The sequence below is a fragment of the Gopherus flavomarginatus genome, chromosome 5 (genome assembly GCF_025201925.1).
Source record: "Gopherus flavomarginatus isolate rGopFla2 chromosome 5, rGopFla2.mat.asm, whole genome shotgun sequence".
Taxonomy (NCBI): Eukaryota; Metazoa; Chordata; order Testudines; family Testudinidae; genus Gopherus; species Gopherus flavomarginatus.
This window is the reverse complement of record NC_066621.1, coordinates 26,611,099-26,639,063: the sequence shown is the minus strand read 5'-3', so window position 1 is coordinate 26,639,063 and position 27,965 is coordinate 26,611,099. Positions and strand designations below refer to the sequence as shown.

Genomic DNA, 27,965 nt, shown 5'->3' with positions numbered 1-27,965 from the left:
GGCCAGCACGCCACGGCTGGAGCCAACCGCATTGCCTCAGGGTCGCGAGCGAACGCGGACGTGTTCTAGGTCAGTCACGTGACTCATTCATTGCCGGCTCGGGCTCTGCAGCTGACCCAAGATGGAGGAGTACGCGCGCGAGCCTTGGTGAGCGGCCGTTGGCGGGCTCCCTGCCTGGCGCGCGGGCGGCCGCTGCCCCGCGCCTCTGATCTGGGGGTTGTGCCGGTTCGCGGGGCGCTGGGCAGCGCCATGACGGGCCCGTGGGCCCCTCCCCCAGCCGGGGGCGCGCGCCGTCCGGGACTGGGCCTGCCGAGCAGCCCCGCGCCGAGGGATGGCGTGTGCCGCCCCAGAGCACGAGGCCGTCGTAGCCGCGCGGGCTCTTGGCGAGGGAGCCCTGCCTGGCGCCGACGGGGGGAGCCCCTGGAGCGCCCCGCAGAGGCGGGACCGGGGTCACCGCTCGGCGAGCGGGGCCGGTGGCAGCCAGCTGTGCCCACAGGCCGGGAGGGCAGGCTGGAGAATAACGGGGGGAGTTACAGCTGTGATGCCCTTATAAAAATAACGGGGCAGCCTCAGAATTGACCAGCTTCACAGCGTGATTTCGGTGAGTCGGGGCCGGAGGCAGCTGCGGGTCTTCGGAGTGAGCCAGGCGACCTTCTGAGAAGCAAGCTGGAGAAATGGTGCTTCGCTGGAACCACTGTTAAGCGGATACATAATTGGTTAAGCAATTGCCAGCAAAGTGTTGTTAATAGAATGATGTCGGATGGGGGGGGGGGGGGTCTCAAGTGAAGTTCAGCTGGGTTCTGTTCTGGGTCTGGTGGTGGTAACATTTTTATAATGACTTGGTGGTAGGAATCCAGAGCATACTGTTCAGGTTTGCGGATGACGCAAAGGTGGGACTTTGCTAATACTTTGGAGGATAGAGCTAAAATTCAGAGGGATTGATAAATGGGAGAACTGGGCTATAGACCGGTGGTTCTCAACCTTTCCAGACTACTGTACTCCTTTCAGGAGTGATTTGTCTTGCATACTGACAAGTTTCATCTCACTTAAAAAATACTTGCAAAATCAAATATAAAAATACAGAAATGTCACAGTGATGCATGGGCACTATTACTGAAAAATTGCTTACTTTCTCATTTTTACCACATAATTAGAAAATAAATCAATTGGAATATAAATATTGTACTTACATTTCAGTGTGATGCTTCAGCTTGTTTTTTCACTTGTAAGCCTTGTTTGAAGTCTGAGTCCCACCACATGGGGCTGAAGCAGGTGTGGCCCACTGTAGCATGGGGCCCTGAGCAATTGCCCTGCTTGCTGCCCCCTACTGCCGGCCCTGCACTTGCAACCTGTCCTGTGACTCCCCTGGGGGCTGCAGCCCTACATTGAGGAAGCAGTGATGTAGATGAGTTGAGAACACTCTGCAAGACCTCTGAGTACCCCCAGGAGTACACGTACCCCTGGTTGAGAACCACTGCTATAGACAACCAAATGAAATTCAACAAAAACAAATGTAGGTGCTACACTTAAAGAAGAAAAACCAACTGCACAAATACTGGAAAACTGTCTTGGCAGCAGCACTGATCACTACAATGTGAGTCAGCAATAGGATGCTGTTGCAAAAAAAGCAAATGCAATTTTAGATTGCTTTAACAGAGGCATAGCATGCAAATCACAGGATATGATAGTACTGCTCTACTTGGTGCTGGTTAGGACTCAGAGGCGGAGTACTGTGTCCAATTTTGCTCACCAATGAATAGAAGGAATGTAGAAAACCTGGATATGTGCATTCAGTGCAAGGAATTCTTGGCCCTCAGACTGTACGGGCTTTTGAGACCAGAGTGGCTGAGCTGCAGGAGCTAAGGGAGACACAGGTACATAGATGAGACATTCCAGAACATTGTGGAACAGTCCCACCCGTGGTCTGACAGCCTCTGTGCTGTTGAGGAGGATGACGACAGTCTCAGGGAAGGAGAACATCCAAATGGAGCAGAGGGAAATGATCTTGTAGTTGGGACCCTCCTTCCAGATGATGTCATAATATCTTCTTGCATTGAGGTTACCTCTCTGGGCTAGGGAACTCCAGTTATTAGGAAGAGATGGGTAATAGGGGGAGTTGATCGTTAGAAACATAGCAGGGAGAACCGCCTGCTTGGTGTGAAGATTGTGGACCTCTTGAGACCTCTAGACAGACTTATGTATAGTGCTGGGGAGGAGCCAGTGGTCATACATGTAGGTACCAATGACACAGGGAAGGATAGGGGAGAAGTCCTGGAGATTGAAGTCCAGAACCTCCATGGCAGCATTCTCTGAAATGCTTCTAGTTTCATGCGGAGGGCCAGGTAGACAGCAGAACTGCAGGGTCTCAATGCGTGGATGAAATGATGGTGTAGGGAGGAGGAGTTCAGATTTATTAGGAACTGGGGCATCTTTTTGGAAAGGGGGAGCCTATACAGGAAGGATGAGCTCCCCTTAAACCAAAACGGAACCAGATTGCTTGCTCTTAAAATTATAAAGGTCATAGAGCAGTTTTTAAATTAAGGGCTGGGGGAAAGCTGACGGGTGCAGAGGAGCACGTGGTTCGGGCAAAGACATCCCTTTGGGGAGAAGCTATTAATGGAGATTTTCTATGTCCTAGTAATGAGAGGATGGAATGTGATAAAATGCAGGTAGGATCTGATGAGAAACAGTTAAATGAAAGAGTCCTATTCAATTACATGATGTAATGGCAGACAGCTGAAAAGTGACAATTTTTTTAAGTGCTTGTATACAAATGCTAGAATTCTAAATAATATGAGCACTCTAGTTCACCCATCTTATTAAGTGAGGATATTGATATAATAGGCATCACAAACTTGCTGGAATGAGGATAATCAATGGGACACAGTAATACCAGGGAACAAAATATATTGGAAGGGCAGAACAGGTTATGCTGGTGGGGAAGTAACACTATATGTGAAAGAAAGCGGGGAATCAAATGAAGTAAAAATTTTAAATGAATCAAATTGTACCATAGAATCTCTATGGATAGCAATTCCATGCTTGAATAATAAGAATATAGCAGTAGTGATATACTACTGACCGCCTGATCAGGATGGTGATAGTGACTGCGAAATGCTCAAGGAGATTAGAGAGGCTATAATAATTGGGGATTTCAGCTATCCCCAAATTGACTGGATACGTGTCACCTCAGAACAGGATGCAGAGAGAAAGTTTCTTGACACCTTAAATAACTACTGCTTGGACCATCTGGTCTTGGAACCCACAAGAAGAGAGGTAATTCTTGATTTAGTCCTAAGTGGGGCATAGAATCTGGTCCAAGAGGTGAATTCAGCTGGACTGATTGGTAATAGTGACCATAATATAATTAAATTTAACATCAAATTACTCAAGATATTTAAGACTGCGAAGAGCTGCAAAGGGTTCTCACAAAACTGGGTGGCTGGGCAACAAAATGGCAGATGAAATTCAATATTGATAAATGCAAAGAAATGCACATTGGAAAACATAGTCCCAACTATACATGCAAAATGATGGGGTCTAAATTACCTGTTGCCACTCAAAGAGATCTTGGAATCATTGTGGATAGTTCTCTGAAAACATCCATTCAATGTGCAGCAGCAGTCAAAAAAGCAAACAATGTTGGGAATAATTAAGAAAGGGCTAGATAATAAGACTGAATATCATATTGCCTCTATATAAATCCATGGTACGCCCACGTCTTGAATACTGCATGAAGATGTGGTTGCCCAATCTTAAAAAAAGAGATACTGGAATTGGAAAAGATTCAGAAAAGGGCAACAAAAATGATTAGGGGTATGAAGGAGAGATTAAAAAGACTGGGACTGTTCAGCTTGGAAAAGAGACAGCTAAGGGATGGGGGGAATATGATAGAGGTCTATAAAATCATGACTGGTGTGGAGAAAGTAAATAAGGAAGTGTTATTTACCCCTTCGCATAACACAAGAACTAGGGGTGACCTGATGAAATTAATAGGCAGCAGATTTAAAACACACAGAAGGAAGTATTTCTTCACACAACACACACTCAACCTGTGGAACTCCTTGCCAGAGAATGTTGTGAAGGCCAAGACTATAACAGGGTTTTTAAAAGAACTAGATAAATTCATGGAGGATAGGTCCATCAATGGCTATTAGCCAAGATGGGCAGGGATGGTGTCCTTAGCCTCTGGCCTGGTCTACACTACGCATTTAAACCGATTTTACCAGCGTTAAACTGATTTAACGCTGCACCCGTCCACACAACGAGGCCCTTTATATCAATATAAAGGGCTCTTTAAACCGGTTTTTGAACTTCTCCCCGATGAGAGGAGTAGCTCTGAAATGGGTATTACCATATCGGATTATGGTTAGCGTGGCCGCAAATCGACAGTATTGGCCTCCGGGGGTTATCCCACAGTGCACCATTGTAACTGCTCTGGACAGCAATCCGAACTTGGATGCACCGGCCAGGTAGACAGGAAAAGCCCCGCGAACTTTTAAATTTCATTTCCTGTTTGCCCAGTGTGGAGCTCTGATCAGCACGGGTGGCCATGCAATCCCAAATCCAAAAAGAGCTCCAGCATGGACCATATGGGAGATACTGGATCTGATCGCTGTATGGGGAGACAAATCTGTTCTCTCAGAGCTCAGTTACAGAAGACGAAATGCCAAAGCATTTGAAAAAATCTCCAGGCTATGATAGACAGAGGCCACAGCACAGTGCTGTGTGACAAGCATAACGGAAAGCTAAAGAATCAAATGGACGATCATGGAGGGAGGGAGGAAGGGAGGCGGTTCTGAGGACTCCAGCTATCCCACAGTCCCCGCAGTCTCCGAAAAGCATTTGCATTCTTGGCTGAGCTCCCAATGCCTGTAGGGTCAAGCACATTGGGTGTTTCAGGGTATGTGTCGTCAATTTACCCCACCTCTCCCCTCCTCCCCCCCCCGTGAAAGAAAAGGGAAAAAAATCGTTTCATGACTTTTTTTTATATGTCACCCTATGTCTGCTGCATGCTGCTGGTAGACGCGGTGCTGCGGCAATGAATAGCAGCGTCCTCTCCCCTCCCCTCCCCGGTGGCAGATGGTACAATATGACTGCTATCCATTGTCTACATCATCAGCCCGTGAGTGCTCCTGGCTGGCCTCAGGTGAGGTTGGCCGGGGGCGCCTGGGTAAAAATAGGAATTATTCCCGGTAGATGTACAGAACGGCTGGTAACTGTCCTCATCATAGCAACTGGGGGCTGAGTTCCATCAGCCCCCCCCCCCCTCTCCCCCTTTCATGTCTAAAAAAAAGATTCTGTACTGCCTGGACTATCATAGCAGCGGGATGTTGGGCTCCTCTCCCCCTCACCATTTAATGTCCTGCCTGGACTATCATAGCAGCTGGAGGCTGCCTCCCCCTCATTTTATCTCACTAAAAAGTCAGTGTTTCTTATTCCTGCATTCTTTATTACTTCATCACACAAATGGAGGACACTGCCACGGTAGCCCAGAAAGGTTAGGGGAGAAGGGAATCAACGAGTGGGGTTGTTGCAGGGGCACCCCCCGTGAATGGCTTGCAGCTCATTTCTGCAGGATCTGACACGGAGTGGCTGTGCTCTCTGGTTCTCTGATACACTGGTTCTCTAGTACACTTGCCCCATATTCTAGGCAGGACTGATTCTATTTTAGATAAACCATAAAGGAGGGATTGACTCGGGGAGTCATTCCCATTTTTGTCTTTGCGTCCCTGGCCGACGTCAGCTGGGGCCAGTCAGGAGCACCCGTGACAGCAGCAGACGGTACAGAACAACTGATAACCGTCTCATCGCCAGTTTACAATGGCATAGCAGATGGTACAGAACAACTGGTAACCATCTCTGCTGCCTTGCAATGGCAAATGAGTGCTGCTGTGTAGCACTGCAGTACCGCCTCTGTCAGCGGCATCCAGTACACATACGGTGACAGTGACAAAAGGCAAAACGGGCTCCATGGTTGCCATGCTATGGCATCTGCCAGGGCAATCCAGGGAAAAAGGGCGCGAAATGATTGTCTGCCGTTTCTTTCACGGAGGAAGGAATGAGTGACGACATTTACCCAGAATCACCTGCGACACTGTTTTTGCACCATCATGCATTGGGATCTCAACCCAGAATTCCAGTGGGCGGGGGAGACTGTGGGAACTATGGGATAGCTACAGGATAGCTACCCACAGTGCAATGCTCGGGAGATCAATGCTAGTCTCGGTACATGGACACACACCGCCGAATTAATGAGCTTAGTGTGGCCGCGTGCACTCGATTTTATACAATCTGTTTTACAAAACCGGTTTATGTAAAATCAGAATAATCCCGTAGTGTAGATATACCCTCTGTTGCCAGAAGTTGAGAATGGGCAGCAGGGGACAGATCACTTGATGGTTGCCTGTTCGTTCCCTCTGGGGCGCCTGGCGTTGGCACTGTTGGAGGACAGGATGCTGGGCTGGATGGACCTTTGTATGGCCATTCTTATATCCTTATGAAAGGATCCAGAGGCAAGCGACAAAGATTATCAAAGTGATCGAATGCAAGCCATATGTGCAAAGGTTGAAGGAACTGGGTATATTTCATCTGGAAAAAAGATTAAAGGGGGATAGGATAGTGGTCTTCAAATAGTTGAAAGGTTGCCATAAAAGAGATGGAGAAAAGTTGTTCTCTCTTGCCACAGGGCAGGACAAGAGGCGACAGGGTCAAACTATAGCACAGAAGATTAGATTAAATCTCAGGAAAAAAACTTCCTAACTGTAAGAACGGTAGGGCAATGGAACAGACTAACTAGGGAGCTTGTGGAAGCTTCTTCACAGGAGGTTTTCAAAAGGAGGCTAGAGAGCCAACTGTCTTGGATGGTTTAAACAGAGCAAATCCTGCATCTTGGCAGGAGGTTAGATTACCTTTGTGGTCCTTTCTAACCTTCTGATTCTATGATCTAATCAAGCTTGCTGAATGGGCAACGGGATGGCAGATTGAAGAGAAAATTTGAACTGGTCTTTTAGCCACAGGGTTCTAAATTAACTTATCCATTCAGAAAAGAGACTGGGGCAATTCTATGAACAACTCAGTGCTCTTGCCTTCTGAATATGCAGCTGCAAGGTAAAAAAACAAACAAAATGTTAAGATGAAAGAGGAATGGAATGGAGAATGACATGGAGAATATAATGCCACTGTAAAAATCAACAGCTTGCCTTCATTTAGAATATACTATGTGGTTTCAGCAAAAACAACAAGGAGTCCTTGTGACATCCTAGAGACCAACAAATTTATTTGGGCATACATTTTTGTGGGCTAAAGCCCACTTCATCAGATGCATGGAGTGGAAAATACAGTAGGCAGGTATAAATACACAGGGACCCTCCTTAATTAAATTGGCTCGTTAGCACTGACCCTGCCCCCCACACACACTTGGTAAGGCAACTCCCATCTTTTCCATGTGCTGTGTATTTATACCTGCCTACTGTATTTTTCACTGCATGCATCTGATGAAGTGGGTTTTAGCCCATGAAAGCTTATGCCCAAATACATTTGTTAATCTATAAGATGCCACAAGGACTCCTTGTTTTTGCTGATACTGACTAACACGGCTCCCACTCTGGCCACGTCCAGACTACCCGCCGTATCGGCGGGTTAAAATCGATTGTTCGGGGATCGATATATCGCGTCTAATCTAGACGCGATATATCGATCCCCGAGCGTGCTTATATCAATTCCGGAACTCCATCAACCCCAACGGAGTTCCGGAATCGACACGGAGAGCCGCGAACATCGATCCCGCGCGGTGTGGACGGGTGAGTAATCCGATCTTAGATATTCGACTTCAGCTACGTTATTCACGCAGCTGAAGTTGCGTATCTAAGATCCATTTCCCCCCCCTGGTGTGGACCAGCCCTCTGAAACCTGTGTGGTATCAGTCACTCTGTCTCTTAAAGGATATTGTAGAGGTGTAGAGGAGGTTCAGAGAAGGAGCCTTGAAAAACTCTTAAGTGAGATTGAAAAGATTGTTCTTGGTTTTTTTTAATTTTAGAAAGGACATGAGAGAAATATATAAAATGGTCTACAGACAGATTTGGGAGCTTCTGTTTTCTCTGGCTCATAACAGAAGAACAAAATGACATTAAATGAAACTGAAAGGTGGCAAATTGAAACTGGATCTAACTGCTATAGGAGGTCATTGAATCTAAAAAATCAGAAGTATTCAAAGAGAGGGATTGGATGTGTATATGGATTATGAGACTATGTAGAATTGTTGTAATTAATAGCTTTGAAGGGTTAGTAAATTTCATGTTGTAGGACTGAAGCCATTCTCTAATTGTTAGAGATCAGGACGAGACATAATATGGGAGCAGATTCTCACATTTTCCTGATGCAGGGTTCTTGCACCTTCCTCTGAAGTTTCTGGTGCTGGCTACTGCTAGAGACAGAATACTGGACTAGATAAATCTTGAGCCTGATCCAGTCTGGTAATTCCTAAATGTCTGTTGTTGTGTGCTTCAAGGAAACATGGTGCATAAGAGAAGAATTTAAATCAGTTTCACCAGGGGAGGGTGGGAGAGTTCCATTATAAGGGAGCAAAGAGGAGGGGAAATTTGGCTAGGTGCATGATTGGAGAGAGAGGTTAAATCTTCCTTTTGAATCAGAAGATGTTCACCACCATAGCGAGGCAGGTTGTCAAGCTATAGATAAATCATTGGTTTGTTTTGGTATGATTTCTGTGCCACTAAGTACAGTAGAACCCCATTTATCCAAGCCTCCATTTTCTGGCTCTCCGTATTAACCAAACCAGGCAGTGTGGATCAGACTGTCAGCCCTGGGCAGGGTGGGTGGCCCGACTCTCTTGCTGCACAAGAACTAGGGGTTGTATTTTCAGTTAAGTAGATAAGAAGGAGGGGTAAGTTTTAATGCTTTTCCAGGAGGGGTCAGCTAGTTTAAAAGTAACTCTGCATCTTTAAATAACAGATTGGTCAAAGAGCTTTCTTTATTCTGATTATCTGAATTTTTCATTATCCAGTTTGGCCCCAGTCCCAATTAGATTGGTTAAATGGGGTTCTGTTGTATGTAAATATGGTGTTGGTCTTGCTGGGAAGTCAGTAAACTAGATGTGACAGATATTGCAGTTGGCAGTCTTATTTCACTCTCATTTTCGAATAACATGTCATTAACTTTGTACATGAATTGCCAGAAAATCTTAGAGTTTTGTAAGTATTTTGGGAGAGCATGGGTACACTAAGCTAATGTATAATTGAGAAATGATGGTAGTTTTCATGTTCTTTAGCATGGATTTCAGCACTTTAATTTTTTTTTTTCCCCTCTTTAGCCCCTGGCGGATAGTGGATGACTGTGGTGGTGCCTTCACAATGGGAGCCATAGGTGGTGGAATCTTCCAGGCTATCAAAGGGTTCAGAAATTCCCCAGTGGTGAGTAAAATAATTTCTTGTAGATAAACTAGCAGTAGCTTTGCTTCCCTTTCCTTCCAACAGTAAACGTGTGAGAGTGACCTAAGAGGAGGAAATAGCTCAGTGGTTTGAGCATTGGCTTGCTAAAGCCAGGGTTTGGAAGTTCAATCCTTGAGGGGACCATTTAGGGATTTGGGGATTCAGTTGTGGGAATGGTCCTGCTTTGAGCAGGGGATTGGACTAGATGACCTCCTGAGGTCTCTCCCAATCCTGATATTCTATGAAGTACTTGTCCCCAGTCATCGTATTGAGAAGCAGGGCAGAACAAGTTGCAGGCCAGGTAAATCACCCACGAGCCACATGGATTCCAAGTCTATCTGTTTAGAAGTCTTGTGCCTCTACACCAGCTCAATGCCTGCTGCATGTTCTCTGTAGCTTATACCGCTGGTGGCAGCCCCAGGGAAACCTCTTTGAGACATCTTCCTACAGGAGGGGCCTAGAAAATCACTGGGATTCACAAAGCCTGGGTTGGGTGCATGTGCTTTCTATACAATGAGTGGAGAGAGATAAGCACCTAAGAACGAGATTCACAAAAGCCCGTCCGCTAGGTCAGTGTTTCCCAAACAGTGGGTCCTGATCCACCAGTGCATCATGGGAAGGTTCTAGATGGGTTGCCCTGTCCAGGGCCGGATTAAGTTTGTCACTGGGCCTTGGCCTAGGCAGACATACACACACGCAGGCCAGGAGAAGTGTATGAGAAGAATAAGCCCACCCCGCACTCACCTTGCAGCAGTGGCTCCTGTCCCTTCCCAGGCATTGTGACCTGGTGCCTGGGGTCGCAGTGCCACTTGGAGGGGCAGCTGGACCACATCTTTCATCTGCCAAACTAAGTCGCACTCTGTCCCCTGCACCAGGTCGCAATGCCGAGAGCAGGGAGCTGGACTGAGCTCAGTAAAACAGGAGCTGTCGCTGTGAGGTGAGTGCAGGGCAGGCTTGCTCCCCTGGCCCAAAGCCTCCTCTCCACACTTGGCCAGGATTAGGATCAGTGGCATAGCCAGGTTCTAAGAGCCGGGGGAGCGAACACATTAAAAAAGGTGCCACCCTCTGTGAAGCAGCAAAGGAAAAAAAGAAAAGAAAAACAAAACCCAAGTCTTGCCGCAGAAGACTGAAGAACCCCCCACCACTGAATTGCCGCCAAAGAGCCGAAGCGACTGAAGCACCTGCTGCCGAATTGCTGCCGCCACCAGGAGCTGCCTGTGGGAAACCCGCGCTGGATTAGTCCTCAGCCAAGTGCAGCCGGAGCCACAAACTAACAGGCACTCCCCAGCGGGCACAGAGAGGAGCATCACCCGGCTGACACAAAGCAAGGGCTGGGGGAGCAGGAGAAGCACCAGCCGCAGGAGTCACCGCTGCAAGATGCACACAGTGAAGCCACAAGTGAGTGCCACCGAATACCCGGGTGTGCTGGAAAGCGCCGAGTGAGTACTCAGGGGAGCGGCCGCTCCCCTCCTCCCCCCCCCAGCTATGCTACTGATTAGGGTTGCGGTGCCAGGGTGGAGGATGCGTATATGTGATGGTGCTTTGCAAAAAAAAAAAAAGACACACAAGGTTTGGGAACACTGGGTTAGGACACACACATAAGAGGTGGCAGATCTCTGTTTAAACCCCTTCTCATCCAGTGGTGGGGCTACTACTTGTGCACATTGAGTGGATGTTTTCTGAGAATCATCATTTTGTATGTATAGTTGAGATTATATTTTCCAATGTGCATTACTTTGCATTTATCAACACTGAATTTCATCTGCCATTTTGTTGCCCAGTTACTCAATAGTTCTTCTCAGTCTGCTTTGGACTTAACTATCTTGAGTAATTTTGTATCATCTGCAAATTTTGTCACTTCACTGTTTGCCCCATTTTCCAGATCATTTATGGATATGTTCAACAGCAATGGTGCCAGTACAGACCCCTTGGGAACACTTCTATTTACCTCTCTCCATTCTGGAAAGGTTATTGATCTTAAAAGTTGAATTCCTCTCTGTTCTGTATGGATGCAAAAGTGACACCATCTTAATTTAAAAAAAAAAAATCTAAGTTTTTTTTTTTAAGAGTTTAAAATAGTTTGATTTGCTACACTTTTTTTGAGTTCTATTAAATTTGAAGATAAAACCGTATTTTCATGTTTTAAAAAATATTTTTCTCTTCACTGTTGCGGTGTGAAAGACACAAATGACGAAAACTGATTGTACGGGAGAAACAAAAATTCTGTAGGAGAAATAGTAAAACTGACTATAGAAAAATTGCTGTAAAACTGAAAATTTAAATATTTTCACTAATATCTTTCTAGTATAGCAGTCTTGGGAGTTGCTTGTAACAGTAATAGATGATATATTTTTAGACAGAAGTGTAATAACAGTTTCCCTTTAACATTCCCATGGCAGTCTCTCATAAAAGTAGGTTTCCCTAGCATATGTGGATGAAATTTCCTCTCTGTTCACTTGTGTGCATTATGTTGTACAAGAATTATCTGTTGACATGCTTCCACTCTGAATTTCATTGGTTTTCTGCGTGTATACTTTGTGAAGCAATTTGGGATCATTCAGGAGAAAAGGAACTACAGTAGAACCTCAGAGTTATGAACATCTCGGGAATGGAGGTTGTTCGTAACTCTGAAGTAGCTGCAACTCTGAACAAAAGATTATGGTTGTTCTTTCAAAAGTTTACTACTGAACATTAATTTAATACAGCTTTGAAACTTTACTGTTCAGAAGAAAAATACTGCTTTATTTTTTTTTTTTTAGTAGTTTACATTTAATGCTGTATTTGCCTTTTGTTTTTTCGTGGGGGTCTCTGCTGCTGTCTGATTTGTGTACTTCCAATTCCCAGTGAGGGGTGTGGTTAAATGATCAGTTTGTAACTCTGGTGTTTGTAACTCGGAGGTTCTACTATAATATAAATGTAAAATACTATCATGTAACATTGTTTTTTTAATGTGGTAAAAACATTACTTGGTGTCTTGGTTTAAAAAAAAAAAAAAAAGGTAAAGGAAAAAATAAGTGGTCCAGCAATTAGACTTTACATCATCACAGACAATTATATTCAACTATTTGTGTAGTTTACAGGCGTTATAATTACATACTAAATATTAACTGAAAATGAAAATGTCAGAAAGCATTGATAACTATATGAATTAAAAACAATTCCACTTCATCAGTTTATGTATGAAATGGCTGTTTTTAATAAATTCCTGACAAAAACAGATTTATAATGAAAACTTCCAGATGCTTAGTAATAACTATAGCTGGGTCTGAAAGCGTGCAATGTAATTAGCTGTAAAAATTAAATGTTCAGGTTTTTTTCATTCTGATTGTCGTCTTTGGTTTATTTTAGGGTGTAAACCACCGGCTGAGGGGAAGTTTGACAGCTATTAAAACCAGAGCACCACAATTGGGAGGTAATTGCAGTCTGTACACTTAAGTCTGTTTTGTTAAGTCTTTTTCCAACTTTAAAAGAGAACTTCAAGGGAACAGAATAGCTCAGGGGATTTGGATGGGATTCAGAACCTCTAAGGACTCGATCCACAAAAGCACCTAACTGCCATTTGAGGCACTTAAGTCAAATTTTAGACCCTCAATACTCAGTTGCCATCTAACCCTTCAGGTGCCTACATTTCTGCTGGTAGTGTGCACGCCTACCTGACACCTACTTCATACCTAAGCCCCAGTGAGATTTCCAAACTAGATGTTTGCCACCTATCTTGCTTGTGGGGCCTGATCCAGTAGGAGTGCTCAAAGGTCACCTTAGAGCATGCCTAGTGGATAGGGCCAGAGAGAAAGTGAGAGTGACATTAGAACTCAGTGATTAGGGAACTCCTCTGGGATATAAAGAGTGAGGCTGAAGTCCCTATTCCAATGAATATTTAATTATTTTATACAAAGTTGACCAGCTTTAACAGGAACCAGAGAGAGAAACCTATCCCAGGATACCCCACAGCCCAGTGATTAGGGCACTCACTTGGGAAGTGAGAGACTGAACTTCAAGACCCTGCTCCTCTTTGGGAATTGTATGCACTGACCACAGAACTATAGGGAATGAAGTGATAGCTGCTGCTACCTCTTCTTTCTCCTTCTGCTTTTTGCTAGAAAGGATTGACCTAGCTTTGATGCCTAACTCCAGGAGAGGGTTCATGGCTGTGAATCTCTCCCTCTGACTTGGAGTTAGGTGTCTAAGTCCCTTTAAAGGGCGGGGCTTATACCACACCCTTCCTTGCCATTCATTAATGACTTCGAAATGGAGTGGAGAGGATGCTTATAAAATATGTGTATGACACCAAGCTGGGAGAAGTTGCTAACACTTCGGAGAACATGATTAGAATTCAAAATTCCCTTGACAAACTGGAGAACTGATCTGAAATCAACAAGGTAAAATTCAATAAAAACAGGTACAAAGTACCACACTACAAAATGGGAAATAACTGACTAGGTGGTCACACTGCTGAAAAGCATCTGGGGGTTATAGTCTATCATAAATTGAATATGAGTCAACAATGAGATGCAATTGTGAAGTTATCATTCTGGTGCGTTGTTAACAGGAGTATTGTATGTAAGACACAGGAGGTAATTGTCCTGCTCTATTTAGCACTGGTGAGGCCTCAGCTGGAATACCATGTGCCAGTTCTGGCTGCCACACTTTATAAAAGATATAGATCAGTTGGAGGGAGTCCAGAAGAAAGCAACAAACGTGATAAAAGATTTAGAAAACTGGACCTGTGAGGAAAGGTTTAAAAAAATTGGGTATGTTTAGTCTTGAGAAAAGAAGACTGAGGAGGAACATGGTAAGTCTTCACATATGTTAAGGGCTGTTATAAAGAAGATAGTGATTACTGCTCCATGGCCTTTGGAGGTAGGAAGAAGTAATGACCTTAATCTGCTGCAAGGGAGAATTAGGCTAAATATTAGGAAAAAAATTTTAACCACAAGGCTAGATAAGCACTGGACCAGGCTTCCAAGTGAAGTTTTGAAGAACAGAATAGGCAAACCCCTGTCAGGGATGATCTAAGTGTACTTGATCCTGTCTCAGTTTGGGAGGCTGGACTAGATGACCTCTCAAGGTCCCTTCTAGCTTTACGTTTCCTATGGGCTAACTTAGGCAGCTCCCCACTCTGTTGGCTTTTGTAAATACACTTTTTAGGTGCCTAACCCTCCACATACATTGTATAGGGAGCTTGAGCACCTAACTTGGAGCTATGGATTCCACTAAGTGTCAGGGCACCTAAAGTTAGGCACTGCAGTGCTGAGTCTGAGTCAGCCAGTTGGGGGTAGATCCAAAAAGGGATCTGACCTACAGTATGTTGTTTTTGTAAAAGGAGTCGCAGGTCTCAGTGGACAGCTGTCCAAAATCACAACATTATTATCCATATTTGGTCTCTTGGTGGCTGTTTCAAGGATTTAGTCAAAATGAAGCTTTAACAATCCTATCACCCCTAAAGGTGATTTGGTAATAAGGTATACATGAAGTTATATTCCTTGTCTCGCTGTTGCTATTCTAACAAAGTTGCATGTTCTGGGTAATTTTACTTCAAGAAGGAAAGAGGAAGGAATATTGACTAGATCTTGCAAGAGGGAAAAATTGAAGGAAGAAAATGCATTGATGGCAGCAGACTTCTTGAAGAGCACAAAAATTGGTATTGCATTCTGGAGAAGCTATTGTTGCTGTTCATCGTGCCCTTCTTAAAATAGAGGACTGAAGTCTCCTGTTTTTATTTTCTGGCATTAAGCTTTTACAAGCATGAAGGCACTGCAAAATAAAAAGAATTGCAAGAAAATGTACTGAACTAGATTTTTGTTAGGTAGTTTTTTAATTTGCCTTTCTAGAAATCTTGTCAGTTGCATTCTGCTGGCAGCTGCCATACAGACTAATATTAAACATGTTTTGTAGATGACAAAAGCAGTATTGAAATAAGATACTAAACTGTCATACAGCATTTGTTTATGATTTATGATTTTTATGTATTAGCAGGACTGTTGTAAGCAAGACATGAGAAGTAGTTCTGCTGTACTCTGCACTGATTAGGTCTCAACTGGAGTATTGTGTCCAGTTCTGAGTGCCACTTTTCAGGAATGATGTGGACAAACTGGAGAAAGTCCAGGGAAGAGCAGCAAAAATGATTAAAGATCTAGAAAATATGACCTATGAGAGAAGATTGAAAAAATTGGATTTGTTTAGTCTGGAGAAGAGAAGACTGGGTGATGGGGGGATATGATAAGTTTTCAGGTACATAAAAGGTTGTTACAAGGAGGAGGGTGAAAAATTGTTCTCTTTAACCTCTGAGGACAGGACAAAAAGCAGCAAGGGTGGTTTAAGTTGGACATTAGGAAAAACTTCCTAACGGTCAGCACTGGAATAAACTGTCTAGGAAAGTTGTGGAATCTCTGTCATTGGAGATTTTTAAGAGTAGGTTAGACTAATACTTGTCAGGGATGATCTAGATCAGTGGACTCCAACCTTTTGACGCTCAAGATCGCTTTTTGAATCTAAAGGCAACCCAGGATCTGCCTAGCCCCTTCCCCAAAGCCCTGCCCACTCCATCCCCCCTCTCTCCATTGCTTGCTCTCCCCCACCCTCACTCACTTTCAGGGGGTTGGGGTTCGGGAAGGGGTGTAGGCTCTGGGCTGGGGCTGAGGGGGTTGCAGTGTGGGAGGGGGCAGGGGGTTGGGGTACAGGAGGAGGTGAGGAGTGCAAGCTCTAGGAGGGAGTTTGGGTGCAGGAGGGGCTGGGGCAGAGTGTTGGGGTGCAGAAGAGGGTATGGAGTACTGTTTCTGGGAGGGGGCAAGGGATGGGATTTGGGGTGCAGCCTCCCACCGTGCAGCCCTTACCTCTGGTGGCTCCCAGTTGGCAGCAGGCACAGCAAGGCGAAGGCAGGCTCCGTCCCTACCACAGCCCCACACCGCTTCCGGAAGGGGCCAACATGGCCCTGTGGCCCCTGGGGTGGGAGGGGCACGTGCCTCTGCACGCTGCCTCTCTCTGCAAGCACCGCCCCTGCAGCTGTCCCGACCAATTGGAGCTGCAGGGGTGGTGCTTGCAGGCAGGCACATCGCACGGCGGGAGACCTCTGTCCCCCCCACCCGAGGCTGCGCTGGTCTCTTCTGGGAGCGGCGGGTGGCTGGGGTAGGCAGGGAGTCTGCCTTAAAGGCAGCTACACTATGCCACTGGAGGTCGCGATTGACTGGGAGATCCTCTAGGATCGACTGGTTGGTGACCACTGGTCTAGACAATACTTACCTTGAGTGCAGGGGATTGGACTAGAAAACCTCTTGAGATCCCTTCCAGTCCTACACTTCTATGATGGTTCCATTGGCAGAAGGGGAAAAAACCTTTAAACTGTTAAATTTATAGTTAAATACTAAAGATCCTCTGATCATTAAGTCAGCAGTAGTAGGATGGCTTAATGGCTTTACAGTCACTGATATTTGGGAGGCATTTTGTTGTCTAATGCAAAACAGTAAATATTATTACCCACTTTATTGGATGAGTAAGGATATTTCCTGATTTTCGTTTATTTAATGTTTTAATCTAGTTTTTGTGAGTTTGGGTATATTTTAAGGCTCAAAAGTAAATTTCCTAAAATATTCCAACACACAACTTTATAATGTGACTGGAGTATAGCTTTGGTTACTGTGCTTTAAAATTTTTTTTTTTCCTAAACAGGTAGTTTTGCAGTCTGGGGTGGTCTCTTTTCCATGATTGACTGTAGTATGGTGAAAATGAGGGGTAAAGAAGATCCATGGAACTCAATCACAAGTGGTGCCTTAACTGGAGCCATATTGGCCTCAAGAAGTAAGGAACTGCGACCTGGGGGCAATGGGTATTGAAAAGCCTTTGTATTAAACTATAAACACCAATTTTTTGTGCCTGTCAGACATTTCAGTGATGATCAGGTAATTAGAAAGAACTTCATTTATCTTTTATGAAACTTTGGAATCCCGTATACCTAAAAAGCAATATTAACCCTTTTTGTTTTCTATTTTTAAGAATATAGTATGTTGTAATTGTCTTGACTGTTTTATCAATAGTGGCATAATACATTCAAAATGGTTATTTAAAGATCTTTTAACATGGTGGATTAGAGTTTACTTTTAAAGTTGCAATACTCCATTTAGGCCCAATTCAGGAAGTATTCTCAGTAGTCCATGGGACCTAAACATGTTCTTAATGCTCTCCTGAATTGTTCTATTTGTAAAAATTGGAAGTAGAGCAGTTAGACCTTCTCAACAATGTTTTGTTGAGTGTGTTAATGATGACAACACTGTTAGTTGAAAGGGTTTTTTGTGGGTCTTAATGGACATTGAAGATCTAATTTTGTGGATGACAAATTAAGCATGGATAGTAGTATTTTACATATAGTAAGTACATTTGTTTTTATAAATACAAATATTCTAAATAGTCTAGTTTCTTAATGGTAAAAATGATCTTTAATCTGGATAATATGATCTTTAATCTTGAGTTAAATATGTCCACGAATGACAACTTGGACTCCCATCTATTAACTCCAGCACAGAATCTGGAGACTAGATACTTTTGTGAAAAGGGATGGACTTAAGCATGTGCTTGAGTTTTTTGTTTGGCCACTGCCAATACTATGAGGAAGGATTGTGTAGTGATTAAAGCACAGAACTAGGAGTCAAGATTTGCCACTGATCGTCTGTGAAACCCTGGGCAAAATACCTTTTCTTTGCTTTCATATCTCCCTTTGTAGAATGAGGATAACGCTACAACACCTTGCACAATGGAGTCCAGGCTAGGGCCCTTAGGCACTACTGCAATGCAAATAATAAATAGCACCTAACTCACTAGGGCATCGTGAAGTATTTTGAAGTTTGTGGATGGAAGGTGCTAGAGAAAAGCAAACTAAAATGTCTGTACTCTTAAAGAGTACCAGTACTATCTTGTTTCATTAGGGACAATTATGTGTGGTAATTATATCTTTTCTTGTAATGTCAGCGGTGACAAATCTACTTCACAGTCAGATCACTGGAGTGGTGGTAATTTATTAAAAGTGATGTATAAATTGCCAATCCTGTATAAAACAGGGTTTTGAAAAGCAATCTGTTTTGTATTCTGACATTTTTAGATGGACCAGTTGCCATGGTTGGTTCAGCTGCTATGGGAGGAATACTTCTAGCTTTAATTGAAGGAGCTGGTATCCTATTAACAAGATTTGCCTCCACACAATTTCCAAATGGTATGTGTTCTGCACTTCAGATTACAGTACCTCAAAATGTTTGTAATGCTTTCTCAGAATACAAACACTCAAGCACAACAGTTTATGGGAAATGAAATGGCCAGATTCCTTTTTCAAGTATTGAAATACCGGATTCATTTTTTAGGATGTCTTTAGGATTCTGATTGTCTTCATTCTATATTTGTCTTTCCAATGTATAGTTCAATTATGCAGATTTTTAAAAATATATATAATAGGTACTGTAGGAGTGAATTTGTTTGCATCCCTTCCTCCAACCTTATCACATTTGTACCTTTTTGTCCCCTTCTCATCTTCCACATTAATTCACACATAGACAGGTCAGCAGAACAGATCTCAGTACGTAAGTAAACTTTGTCACAAATGTACATGTGAATGGCTTTTGCCCTGCAGATAATAGTCTCTCTTCTGTGATGCAGTTGGTCAGGTATATTCAGGGACCTAATGAAAAAGAAAGGCAGATTAATGTTGTAGGCAGTAATATGATGTGGTGATGCCATTTCTGAGAGAGACTATTATCTGGAGGGCAAAAGCCATTCACATGGACATTTTGTGACAAAGTTTACTTACGTACTGAGATAAGGCAGGTGTTCCCATCCATTTTGCTGTGTCAGGCCCAAATAGCACATCTGTGCTGGTACAAAGTATAAGTGTTGTTTAGTTGTGTGCATTTCCAAGAACATGAAGGATCAATGTCACTGATAATTAACATGCAGCATCAAAACATAAATAAGATTAATTTGGGAAGCTTTTCCTATTTGATTGCAGACTAACATAGACCACAGTTCATGTTCTAAAGGCTCTTTTCGACTGGAAGGGAGCGAGAAACAACCATTTTAAGTTAGTGAGGACCCCAAATCTCTTAAGTGACTGTGGAGATCCACTTTCCCTGATTATATTTCGATATTGCATGATATTCCAGGCCACCTACTTTACACCTGGTCTCTACCACCTCATCATTAGGAATATAGCATTCCTAGATATATTTGGCCTATGTTCTTGTATTTGAATAATTTTCAGAGGAAGGAAGGACAGTGTAGTGTTTATAGCAGCAGGACTAGAAGTCTGTTCTCATTTCTTCCTCTGACTTACTGGTTCAAATCAGTTAACCTGTCTGCCTCAGTTGTCTCATCTGTAGAATGGGGTTAATACTCATAGACCATTACGGTGCTTAAAATATTGAAATCTTTACAGAGAAAAGTTTTCTTTGCAACTATAATAGTGAGAGACTATCTCTTTAAAAGAAAATGAAGTCAGAGACTCTGGTTAACTGAGTTTGTAACCAGTTATTTACATAGCTGGCTGTAAACATGGCCTGGATCGATATAAAACATGTTTAATACCTGGCTGGTATCCCTGGGAGTTGCATGTGCTGGCCTTGCCAGCAGCTGACAATGATGCATGGTTGTGTTTCTACAACAAGGTTATAAAGTTTTCCAGTGTAGACAGAGCCTCCCATCTGTGCCTATGTAGTATTTAGTTAGGTTTGCCCATCTTCCTCCTTCCCAGTTCTCTGTGCAGTAGGACATCCTAGAGTGCACTGATCTCTGTATTGCTGGTACCATTCTTTGTACATGTCCTCTGAGCATTCTGTCTTCTAATGAGGATAGCTAGGATAGCTGCCTAGATTTTTTTTTCCCCAGAATGCACTGAGATAAACAGGCAAAAGTGTGATAGTTGTTGTGAAAAAAGCTTATGTGTGAACATACCTCTGAGAGTTGTAACAAAGTCATAGGTACCTTTCACAGCCTGGGTACAAAAACACTATTGCACATGCAGTGTAGACGATCTAAGTAACAGGCCAACCTAAAAATAAAACAAAATTGCTCCATGATGCTGCCATGATTTAAAAAATAAATAAATTGTGATTTCTCAGGGATTTATCTATACAACACTATCTGTGCTCCCCCATAACAACAAGCTGGGGCAATGTTTGTATTTCATGGGGTATGCATGGCAGCCAAAAGACTTTTCCAGTTGCAGGGAGGCAGAAGTGAGCATCCTTGCTTCCACCTCCCTGCTGAGGCTGCAGCTGTTCACGGGAGTTAGCAGACTGTTCCAGTCCTGGACCTGTCCTGGGGAGTGGAGAAAGATGGCAGGGTAAGAGAGTGTCACCATATGCTGCTGTCCAGACCAGTCTGGGGTAGGAGTTGGCATCCAGCTTGCCCTGCACTCAGCTCTGGACCAGGCCAATTCTGCTGCTTTCTGTTTGGGGGGAGCATCAGTGGAAATGTGGTGATTAGGACCCTCAGCCTGCCCCACAGCAACCGGGCTCAGGGGAGACACTGTAGCACCAGCTGGCAAGGAATGAGACTGGGAACCATCCCTGCACCCCAATTCTTCTGACTGCGGTCGGCCCTCTCACACACCTGCTTGTGTTCCAAGTGGCGCTGGCATTGGTTTCAGTTGGTGGATGGCTCCTGCACACAGTCTCCCCTGGGTCTGCTGGGGACCACTGTGGGCTGGGCCAGGCTGGAGCTCCCAATCACTGCATTTTCAGTGCCTCTCCCTCTGTCTGCTGTGGTGTCCTGGGCTGAATCTGAGCACAAAGCAAGCTGGGCCATGATCCCTGCCCTGGGCCAGGCTGAACCAGCTGCACCACGTGGTGAAGCTGCTCCTCTTAGTCCCTGGGATAGGACTGGCCCACCACCTCCCTGTCCTCCTCCAGGATGGGTCAAGGCCTGCTAACCTGCAATGAGCAGCTGCAGCCTCAGTGGGGAGGAGCTAATTTCACTATTTCCATGGAGTCTGTGAAGTCGTGACTTACACAGGCCTTTAGGTATATTTAAGACACTAATTCCTGTGGACCTGGTATTTCAGCGTCTGTTCAGTAGCATTCTTATTGGTGTCTCCAAATTATCATAAACTTTCTTCTTTGATCCAGAATTGTTTTGTAAATCATGTTTGAGTGGTAACCGTGTTAGTCTGTATCAACAGAAAGAACGAGGAGTCCTTGTAGCACCTTAGAAACTAACAAATTTATTTGGGCATAAGCTTTTGTGGGATAAAATCCACTTGATCGGATGCATGCAGTGCAAAATACAGTAGAAGGATGTATATACACAGAGAACATGAAAAAATGGGTGTTGCCATACCAACTATAACTAGACTAATCAATTAAGGTGGGCTACTATCAGCAGGAGAAAAAACCTTTTGTAGTGATGATCAGGATGGCCCATTTCTAACAGTTGACAAGACGGTGAGAGTAACAGTAGGGGAAAAATAAGCATGGGGAAATAGTTTTTACTTTGTGTAATGACCCATCCACTCCCAGTCTTTATTCAAGCCTAATTTAATGGTGTCCAGTTTGCAAATTAATTCCAGTTCTGTAGTTTCTTGTAACACGTGTGAGTTATTAGTGAAGGAGTGTTAACTGTTTACCTGTCTTACGCTGCATGTGTCTAAATAATAAAAACCTGTGCATGTAGTGGTCAGAGCTAAGCCCTAGAAGTCAGGGCTCCATAGTAGTAGTCATTCAGCTACACTGGCTAACTGATACTGGGCAAAGTGTCTAAATCCCATTGGAAGTCATTAGGATTTAGGCTCCTAAATTATGCAGGTAATTCTGAAAATCTTTCCTTTCATCTCTCCGTACCGCATGTCTTCTGTCTGTAAAATGGGGATGAAAACACATAACCAACCTTGCATGAGTGAGGCTTTATTTTTGTGAGTAATGCTTTGATTTCATTGAGTGAAAGAGACGATGTACATGGAAGCCTTCTTTATTCTTGGTCCTGCTAATCCAGAAAGGATTTATGCAAACAGACAATACTTTGAAAGTGTATCATAATATTTTGTCATAAATCACTGTCCTACTAATCTTCCTTTTGCCTTTATTAATTATTTTCTTCCCTTTAACAGGCCCTCAATTTTCAGATGATCCCTCCCAGTTGCAGCCCTCCCCATTTGGAGATTATAGGCAATATCAATGATTACATTGTTCTACTGTTTCATATTGTACATGTGAGCTGTCATTTATAAAGTGCTGGAAAACCAAGATTCAGAAAATTGGAAGTGTATGGTAGACCTCTTTGTGCAAACTATGGCAAGAGGACACTTAGCACTTTTTCATTGTAAAGGTGCACAAGAGAACTTTTAGAAGATCATAAATATATTTATTCATCATAGGATTCCATTGTTGTAAAGTTGATATGTCTGACATAACACGTTAATGCGTAAGATGAGGATCAAACAGAATGCTGTACTACTTTGGATATGGAATGAATTGAATTTCCTTGGGGACTTCTCTGAAGTGTGGTATTAACAAGGGTGCGATTTAGTCACAGAATCCATGCCTTCAGCCAGCGCTGGCCGGAAGCTGCAGGGTCCCCTGCTGCCTGTGGAGGCCGGGAGATGCAGGAGCCCCCTGCTGCTCCCGGCCACCACAGGTGGCACGGGGGATCCCTGCAGCTTCCTGCCACGGCGGGCAGCACAGGGGATCCCCACCGCTGCAGTGGCAGGGGGGACCCCTGGAGCTTCCGGCTGTTGTGGGCAGCTGGGGGAAACCTCGGCCACTTGGAGCCACCAGTGGAAGGGGACCCTGGAGCTCCCAGTCCATGTGCAGATGCCAAGGCTCCCAATTTTGTCATGGATGTTTTTAGTAAAAGTCAGGGACAGGTCATGGGCTTCCGTGATTTTATTATTATTATTATTACTATTGCCCATGACCTGTTCCTGACTTTTACTAAAAATATCCGTGACAAGATCTTAGCCTTAGGTATTAATCATTATTTAACCATTAACAATAGAACTTGTCCTCTCTCTTCACAATCAGTATCACATGTAGGTCACAATACTGAGCATTTCAGTTTATTTTAAGAAAATTCATTCACCTACATGAGTTCCAATCAACACTCCTGAGGTGAATTTTGGGGAGGATATTGTGTGTTGAGCCAATGAAGAGTAATACATTTTTGTAACTCTCCTTTGTGCTGCATAAAATATTTCTTTCCACACAAATTAAAGCCAAATTGTAAGTAAAATATCTTGCTTATAAAAGGTGCCTGTTCCAGAATTCTTCTTCCTACAGGGCTACTGTGCCTTGATTCCTGACCTTTCTCTTAGTTTTACTGGTGTGTAATGCTCAAAATACTTCAGAAGAAAAGTTCTGTATTGATGAGAGTGTTATTTGCATTAATAAAAAGTTACTGATTTCCTCAGGTGCAGTTGGAAAGAAAATATTTGTCATGTTTTTTGAACATGGGCCGGGTATTAACTAAAGCAGAACTTCAATGATTTCCATGCTTTTATAATGCATAAAAATGTTTGCCTTACTCCGCTGCTCAAAGATGTGATGACAGTATGAGACCTCAAGGACTTCATTATTTTTACAAAACTGTTTACCATACTAGTATATGAATTAGCATAATAAATAATTAAAATGACACTACATCTGTGTGTTGGGGGGGATGAGCAACTCAATTTTGTGATGCAGTATCCTTGGTTTGTGGAACTTTAGGTACTAATGTTTGTAATGTGGTAGCTTTCACACTGGGTCTCTTTCTGTCATTAATGGGAATTAGTGAGGTTTGGCTGTAGCTTATAGCTCATTTGAGCAAGAAAATGTAAATACATAGTGTCTATAACGCATATTTTTAAATCTTTTCTGTTTGTGAGCCTGAGCCTTGAAATGGGTCATTTTAAAAGGATTGGAACAAATACTGTACTCAAATAAGCACAATATGTTTAGTCAGCCATATCTTCTTCGTGGATTAGTACTAGTAAGTGATCATGCTTGCTTAAACAGAAAAAAGAATGTCAGAGAATTACCATGTATCTAAAGATGCTTGTGTACAAAATGGGGTGGGGGAAATAGTTTATAATAAATATTGTTAGTGCAAATACCAAGTATGTGGAGTGTAAGATCTATTCTGAATTTTAAAATCTCCTTCCTTTTTAACTGAGCTTTGTGATGATCACTTGTGCAAAACACATTTATTTTTGATAAAGCAAGACAGAAACTAAAGGTGGACTGAGAAATTCCCAAAGTACTGAAGTTTTTTGCTGACTGAGGCCATAGCAAAGATGGTTAATACCTCATGTACCTGCTCCTCAGTGCCTCCTGAGCAGAGGTGGTGGAGTATAGCACCATCCTTTGTGAGGCAGCAGGGCTTTATTCCCATTGGGAACAATGATGGTAATGGCCATCTTTGCAAAGGGCAGCTTATGACCTTAGTCCCATTGTTAGAGGGCAGTTCTTAGGGAGTTCTCTGAAGATTTTATGTACCTACCTCTGCTGAAGGAGAAACTCCCAGCTATGAAGAATAGGATGAAAGGTTATTTTTGGTCAAACACAAATAAATAAACCCAACCAAACTGAAAATCCATTAGACTAGAGCTACTCAACAGGGAGAGGAGGAAAGTGGAGTGAGCTGTGCTGTGTGAGTGAGACAAAACTGCCAGATGACTCTAAAAGCGAACGTTTTATAAAATTGACTTAAGACTGACGTTTCTAAACTGAAATTATAATCACATGGTAGAATTCTCTTTGGGTCTCTTGGTTACTGTTCCATATATGAACAATTTAATAATTAAAAAAAGAAACTCAATCCTAAACTGTTGAGTGGAGTTAAGGCAGAGTATATATCAATATTTTTAAAAAGCCTTACAGGAATTCATGATTTTAAGGCTAGAAGGGACCATGGTGATCTTTTAGTCTGGCCTGCTGCATACAGAGGCCACAGAATTTCACCCCGTTATCTCTGCATCAGGCCTATAATTTGAGTTAGTGTATAATTTAGAAAGACATTTAATGTTGAGAAGGGTAACTTTAAGACAGTAGTTGACCACTACAATCCCTTTGAGAAGCCATGGTGTGTGATGTGGGAGAAATGGGTCCTGCTCCTGGAGGAGGGTGATGTGGGGATTGGAGAGTGAGCACCTGTTCCATTGGCTCTTACGCATCACGTGAGGCTGTGGCATCTCACAGGTGGGGCTCTCCCCCCACCATGCCCCAGCCTCCTCCCTTCCTGGCTCTAGTGCCACCAAATTGCCTGCTCCAAACTGGGCTGTGGTGGGCTAAATAAAATAAGCTGCTGGTAGTTGCCCAGTCCTGATGAAAGACTTCAAATGATGGAGACTCCAGTACATCTTTTGACAATTTGTTGCAATGTTTAACTAGCCTCACTGTTAAAAATTTGCTCATTTCCAGCATGAATTTATTGACCTTCAGCGCAGGTCCCAGAGCAATGAGGGTGCAGCAGGTCATGCTTCATTGCAAGCCAGCCTCCCAAGTAATTACCCAGGGCTGCAGGCAGGCTTGTGGAGCCCATGCTGAAGCACGTGTTGCCACAGCTTCACTGCTGCAGGACCTGAGCTAGCTAGTTTGGGTCTGTCTGGTCACTGTGTGATTGCAGGGGAGACATAGCCTTAGCCACAGCAGAGGAGCTCCTGATCAGTGTATTGTTCATGGTGACTTGTAAATCCTTTTAAGAATCACTTAATACCCCCCCCAATCCAGTATGTGTGTCCTATATTCCTTGTTCCTAAATGTACGTACTTGCATTTGGTGGTATTAAAACATCTCTTTTCTAGAAAAATCCAGCGTAAGTGATTCAGATTGCTCTGTAGAACTGACCTGCATCATCATTTCCCCTCCACCAATTTTGTGACACCAGCAATAATTTTATATTTTATTCTAGTCCATTGATAAAAGATATGGAATAATGTTGGACCAATGACTGAACGCTGTGGGACCCTATTAAAAGCCTCACCCAATGACTGATTCCCTACTAACATTTACTTTTTGCAATGTATCAGTCAGATTTTAATCTGTTTAATGTGCACTAAATTGATATGAATAGTCTGATTTTTTTTAAACTGTAATGTCATGCAGTCAAATGCCTTACAGAAGACTGCATACAGTGTGTCAGTTACACTTATCTACCAAATTTGTAATCTCATGAAAAACATCAGGATTGTTTGACAAGTCCCATTTTGCATAAAACTATGGTGTTTGGCATCAGTTATGCTGCCCTCCTTTATCTCTTTCCTGAAGGCATCATGTATGATACTTTCCATGATTTCATTCAGGATGGATGTCAGGCTAACCAGCCTGTAGTTATCTAGATTGTCCCATTTACCATTTTAAAATATTGGCATGTGTCAAGGTTTCTTTCCCCACTCTGAACTTTAGGGTACAAATGTGGGGACCTGCATGGACACTTCTAAGCCTAATTACTAGCTTAGATCTAGTAACTCTGCCACCGCCCAGAATTTCAGTGTCTGGGGCACTCTCTGTTTCCCCCTGGGTTGCCTTGAGGGACTTCACCAATTCCCTGGTGAACACAGATCCAAACTCCTTGGATCTTAAAACAAGGAGAAATTAACCATCCCCCTCCTTTCCCCACCAATCCCTGGTGAGTCCAGATCCAATCCCCTTGGATCTTAAAACAAGGAAAATCAATCAGGTTCTTAAAAAGAAAGCTTTTAATTAAAGAAAAGGTAAAAATTATCTCTGTAAAATCAGGATGGAGAAGGCTTTACAGGGTAATCAGATTCCTGTAGACCAGAGGGACCCCCCCCAGCCTTAGGTTCTAAGTTACAGCAAACAGAGGTAAAATCCTTCCAGCAAAAAGAAACATTTACAAGTTGAGAGAAAACAAACATAAGACTAACACGCCTTGCCTGGCTAATTACTTACAAGTTTGAAACATGAGAGACTGATTCAGAAAGATTTGGAGAGCCTGGATTGATGTCCCGTCACTCTCAGTCCTGAGAGAGAACAACGAACAAACAAAAAGCACAAACAAAGACTTCCCTCCACCAAGATTTGAAAGTATCTTGTCCCCCTATTGGTCCTCTGGTCAGGTGTCAGCCAGGTTTACTGAGTTTCTTAACCCTTTACAGGTAAAAGAGACATTAACCCTTAACTATCTGTTTATGACACGCCCCCCCAAATCTCAGACAGTGTGGAACCACACTGGCGGTGATTTCTTCCTAGAACTTTAGAATAAACAGATTAATAAAACACAGGCACCTTTACATATACTACTAATTATATAAAACTACAAGATTTTCCACATTTTAAGGACAATTTTTAACCAGTTGATTCTGGGAAACTTTCATGGGAGAGTGCATCAGCTACTTTGTTAGAAGCTCCTGAAATGTGTTGAATTTCAAAATCAAAATTTTGGAGAGCTAAACTCCATCGTAGCAGTTTTTTGTTGCTTCCCTTGGCAGTATGAAGCCACTTCAGCGCAGCATGGTCGGTTTGTAGCTGGAAACGCCGTCCCCAATCGTATGGGCGTAGCTTTTCCAGGGCATACACAATGGCGTAGCATTCTTTTTCACTGATTGACCAG

General features: G+C 43.3%; 1 protein-coding gene across 1 annotated transcript; it reads left to right on the top strand.

The window, feature by feature from the left end:
* Nucleotides 1-43: 43 nt before the first annotated feature.
* Nucleotides 44-23,822, top strand: TIMM17A (translocase of inner mitochondrial membrane 17A). Its single transcript, XM_050956481.1, has 6 exons — nt 44-147; nt 9,329-9,428; nt 12,795-12,858; nt 17,112-17,240; nt 18,535-18,645; nt 22,525-23,822. Exons 1-6 carry the CDS (start codon nt 122-124, stop codon nt 22,593-22,595), a joined length of 501 nt encoding a protein of 166 aa, XP_050812438.1. The 5' UTR covers nt 44-121; the 3' UTR covers nt 22,596-23,822.
* The last annotated feature ends 4,143 nt before the right edge of the window (nt 23,823-27,965 follow it).

Excerpts from the sequence above, each read along its gene's own strand:
- TIMM17A (XM_050956481.1), top strand. The coding sequence starts at position 122 with ATGGAGGAGTACGCGCGCGAGCCTTG. Across the intron at positions 12,859-17,111 it reads CAGAGCACCACAATTGGGAG|GTAGTTTTGCAGTCTGGGGT; the intron begins GTAATTGCAGTC and ends TTTCCTAAACAG. Across the intron at positions 17,241-18,534 it reads AGCCATATTGGCCTCAAGAA|ATGGACCAGTTGCCATGGTT; the intron begins GTAAGGAACTGC and ends TGACATTTTTAG.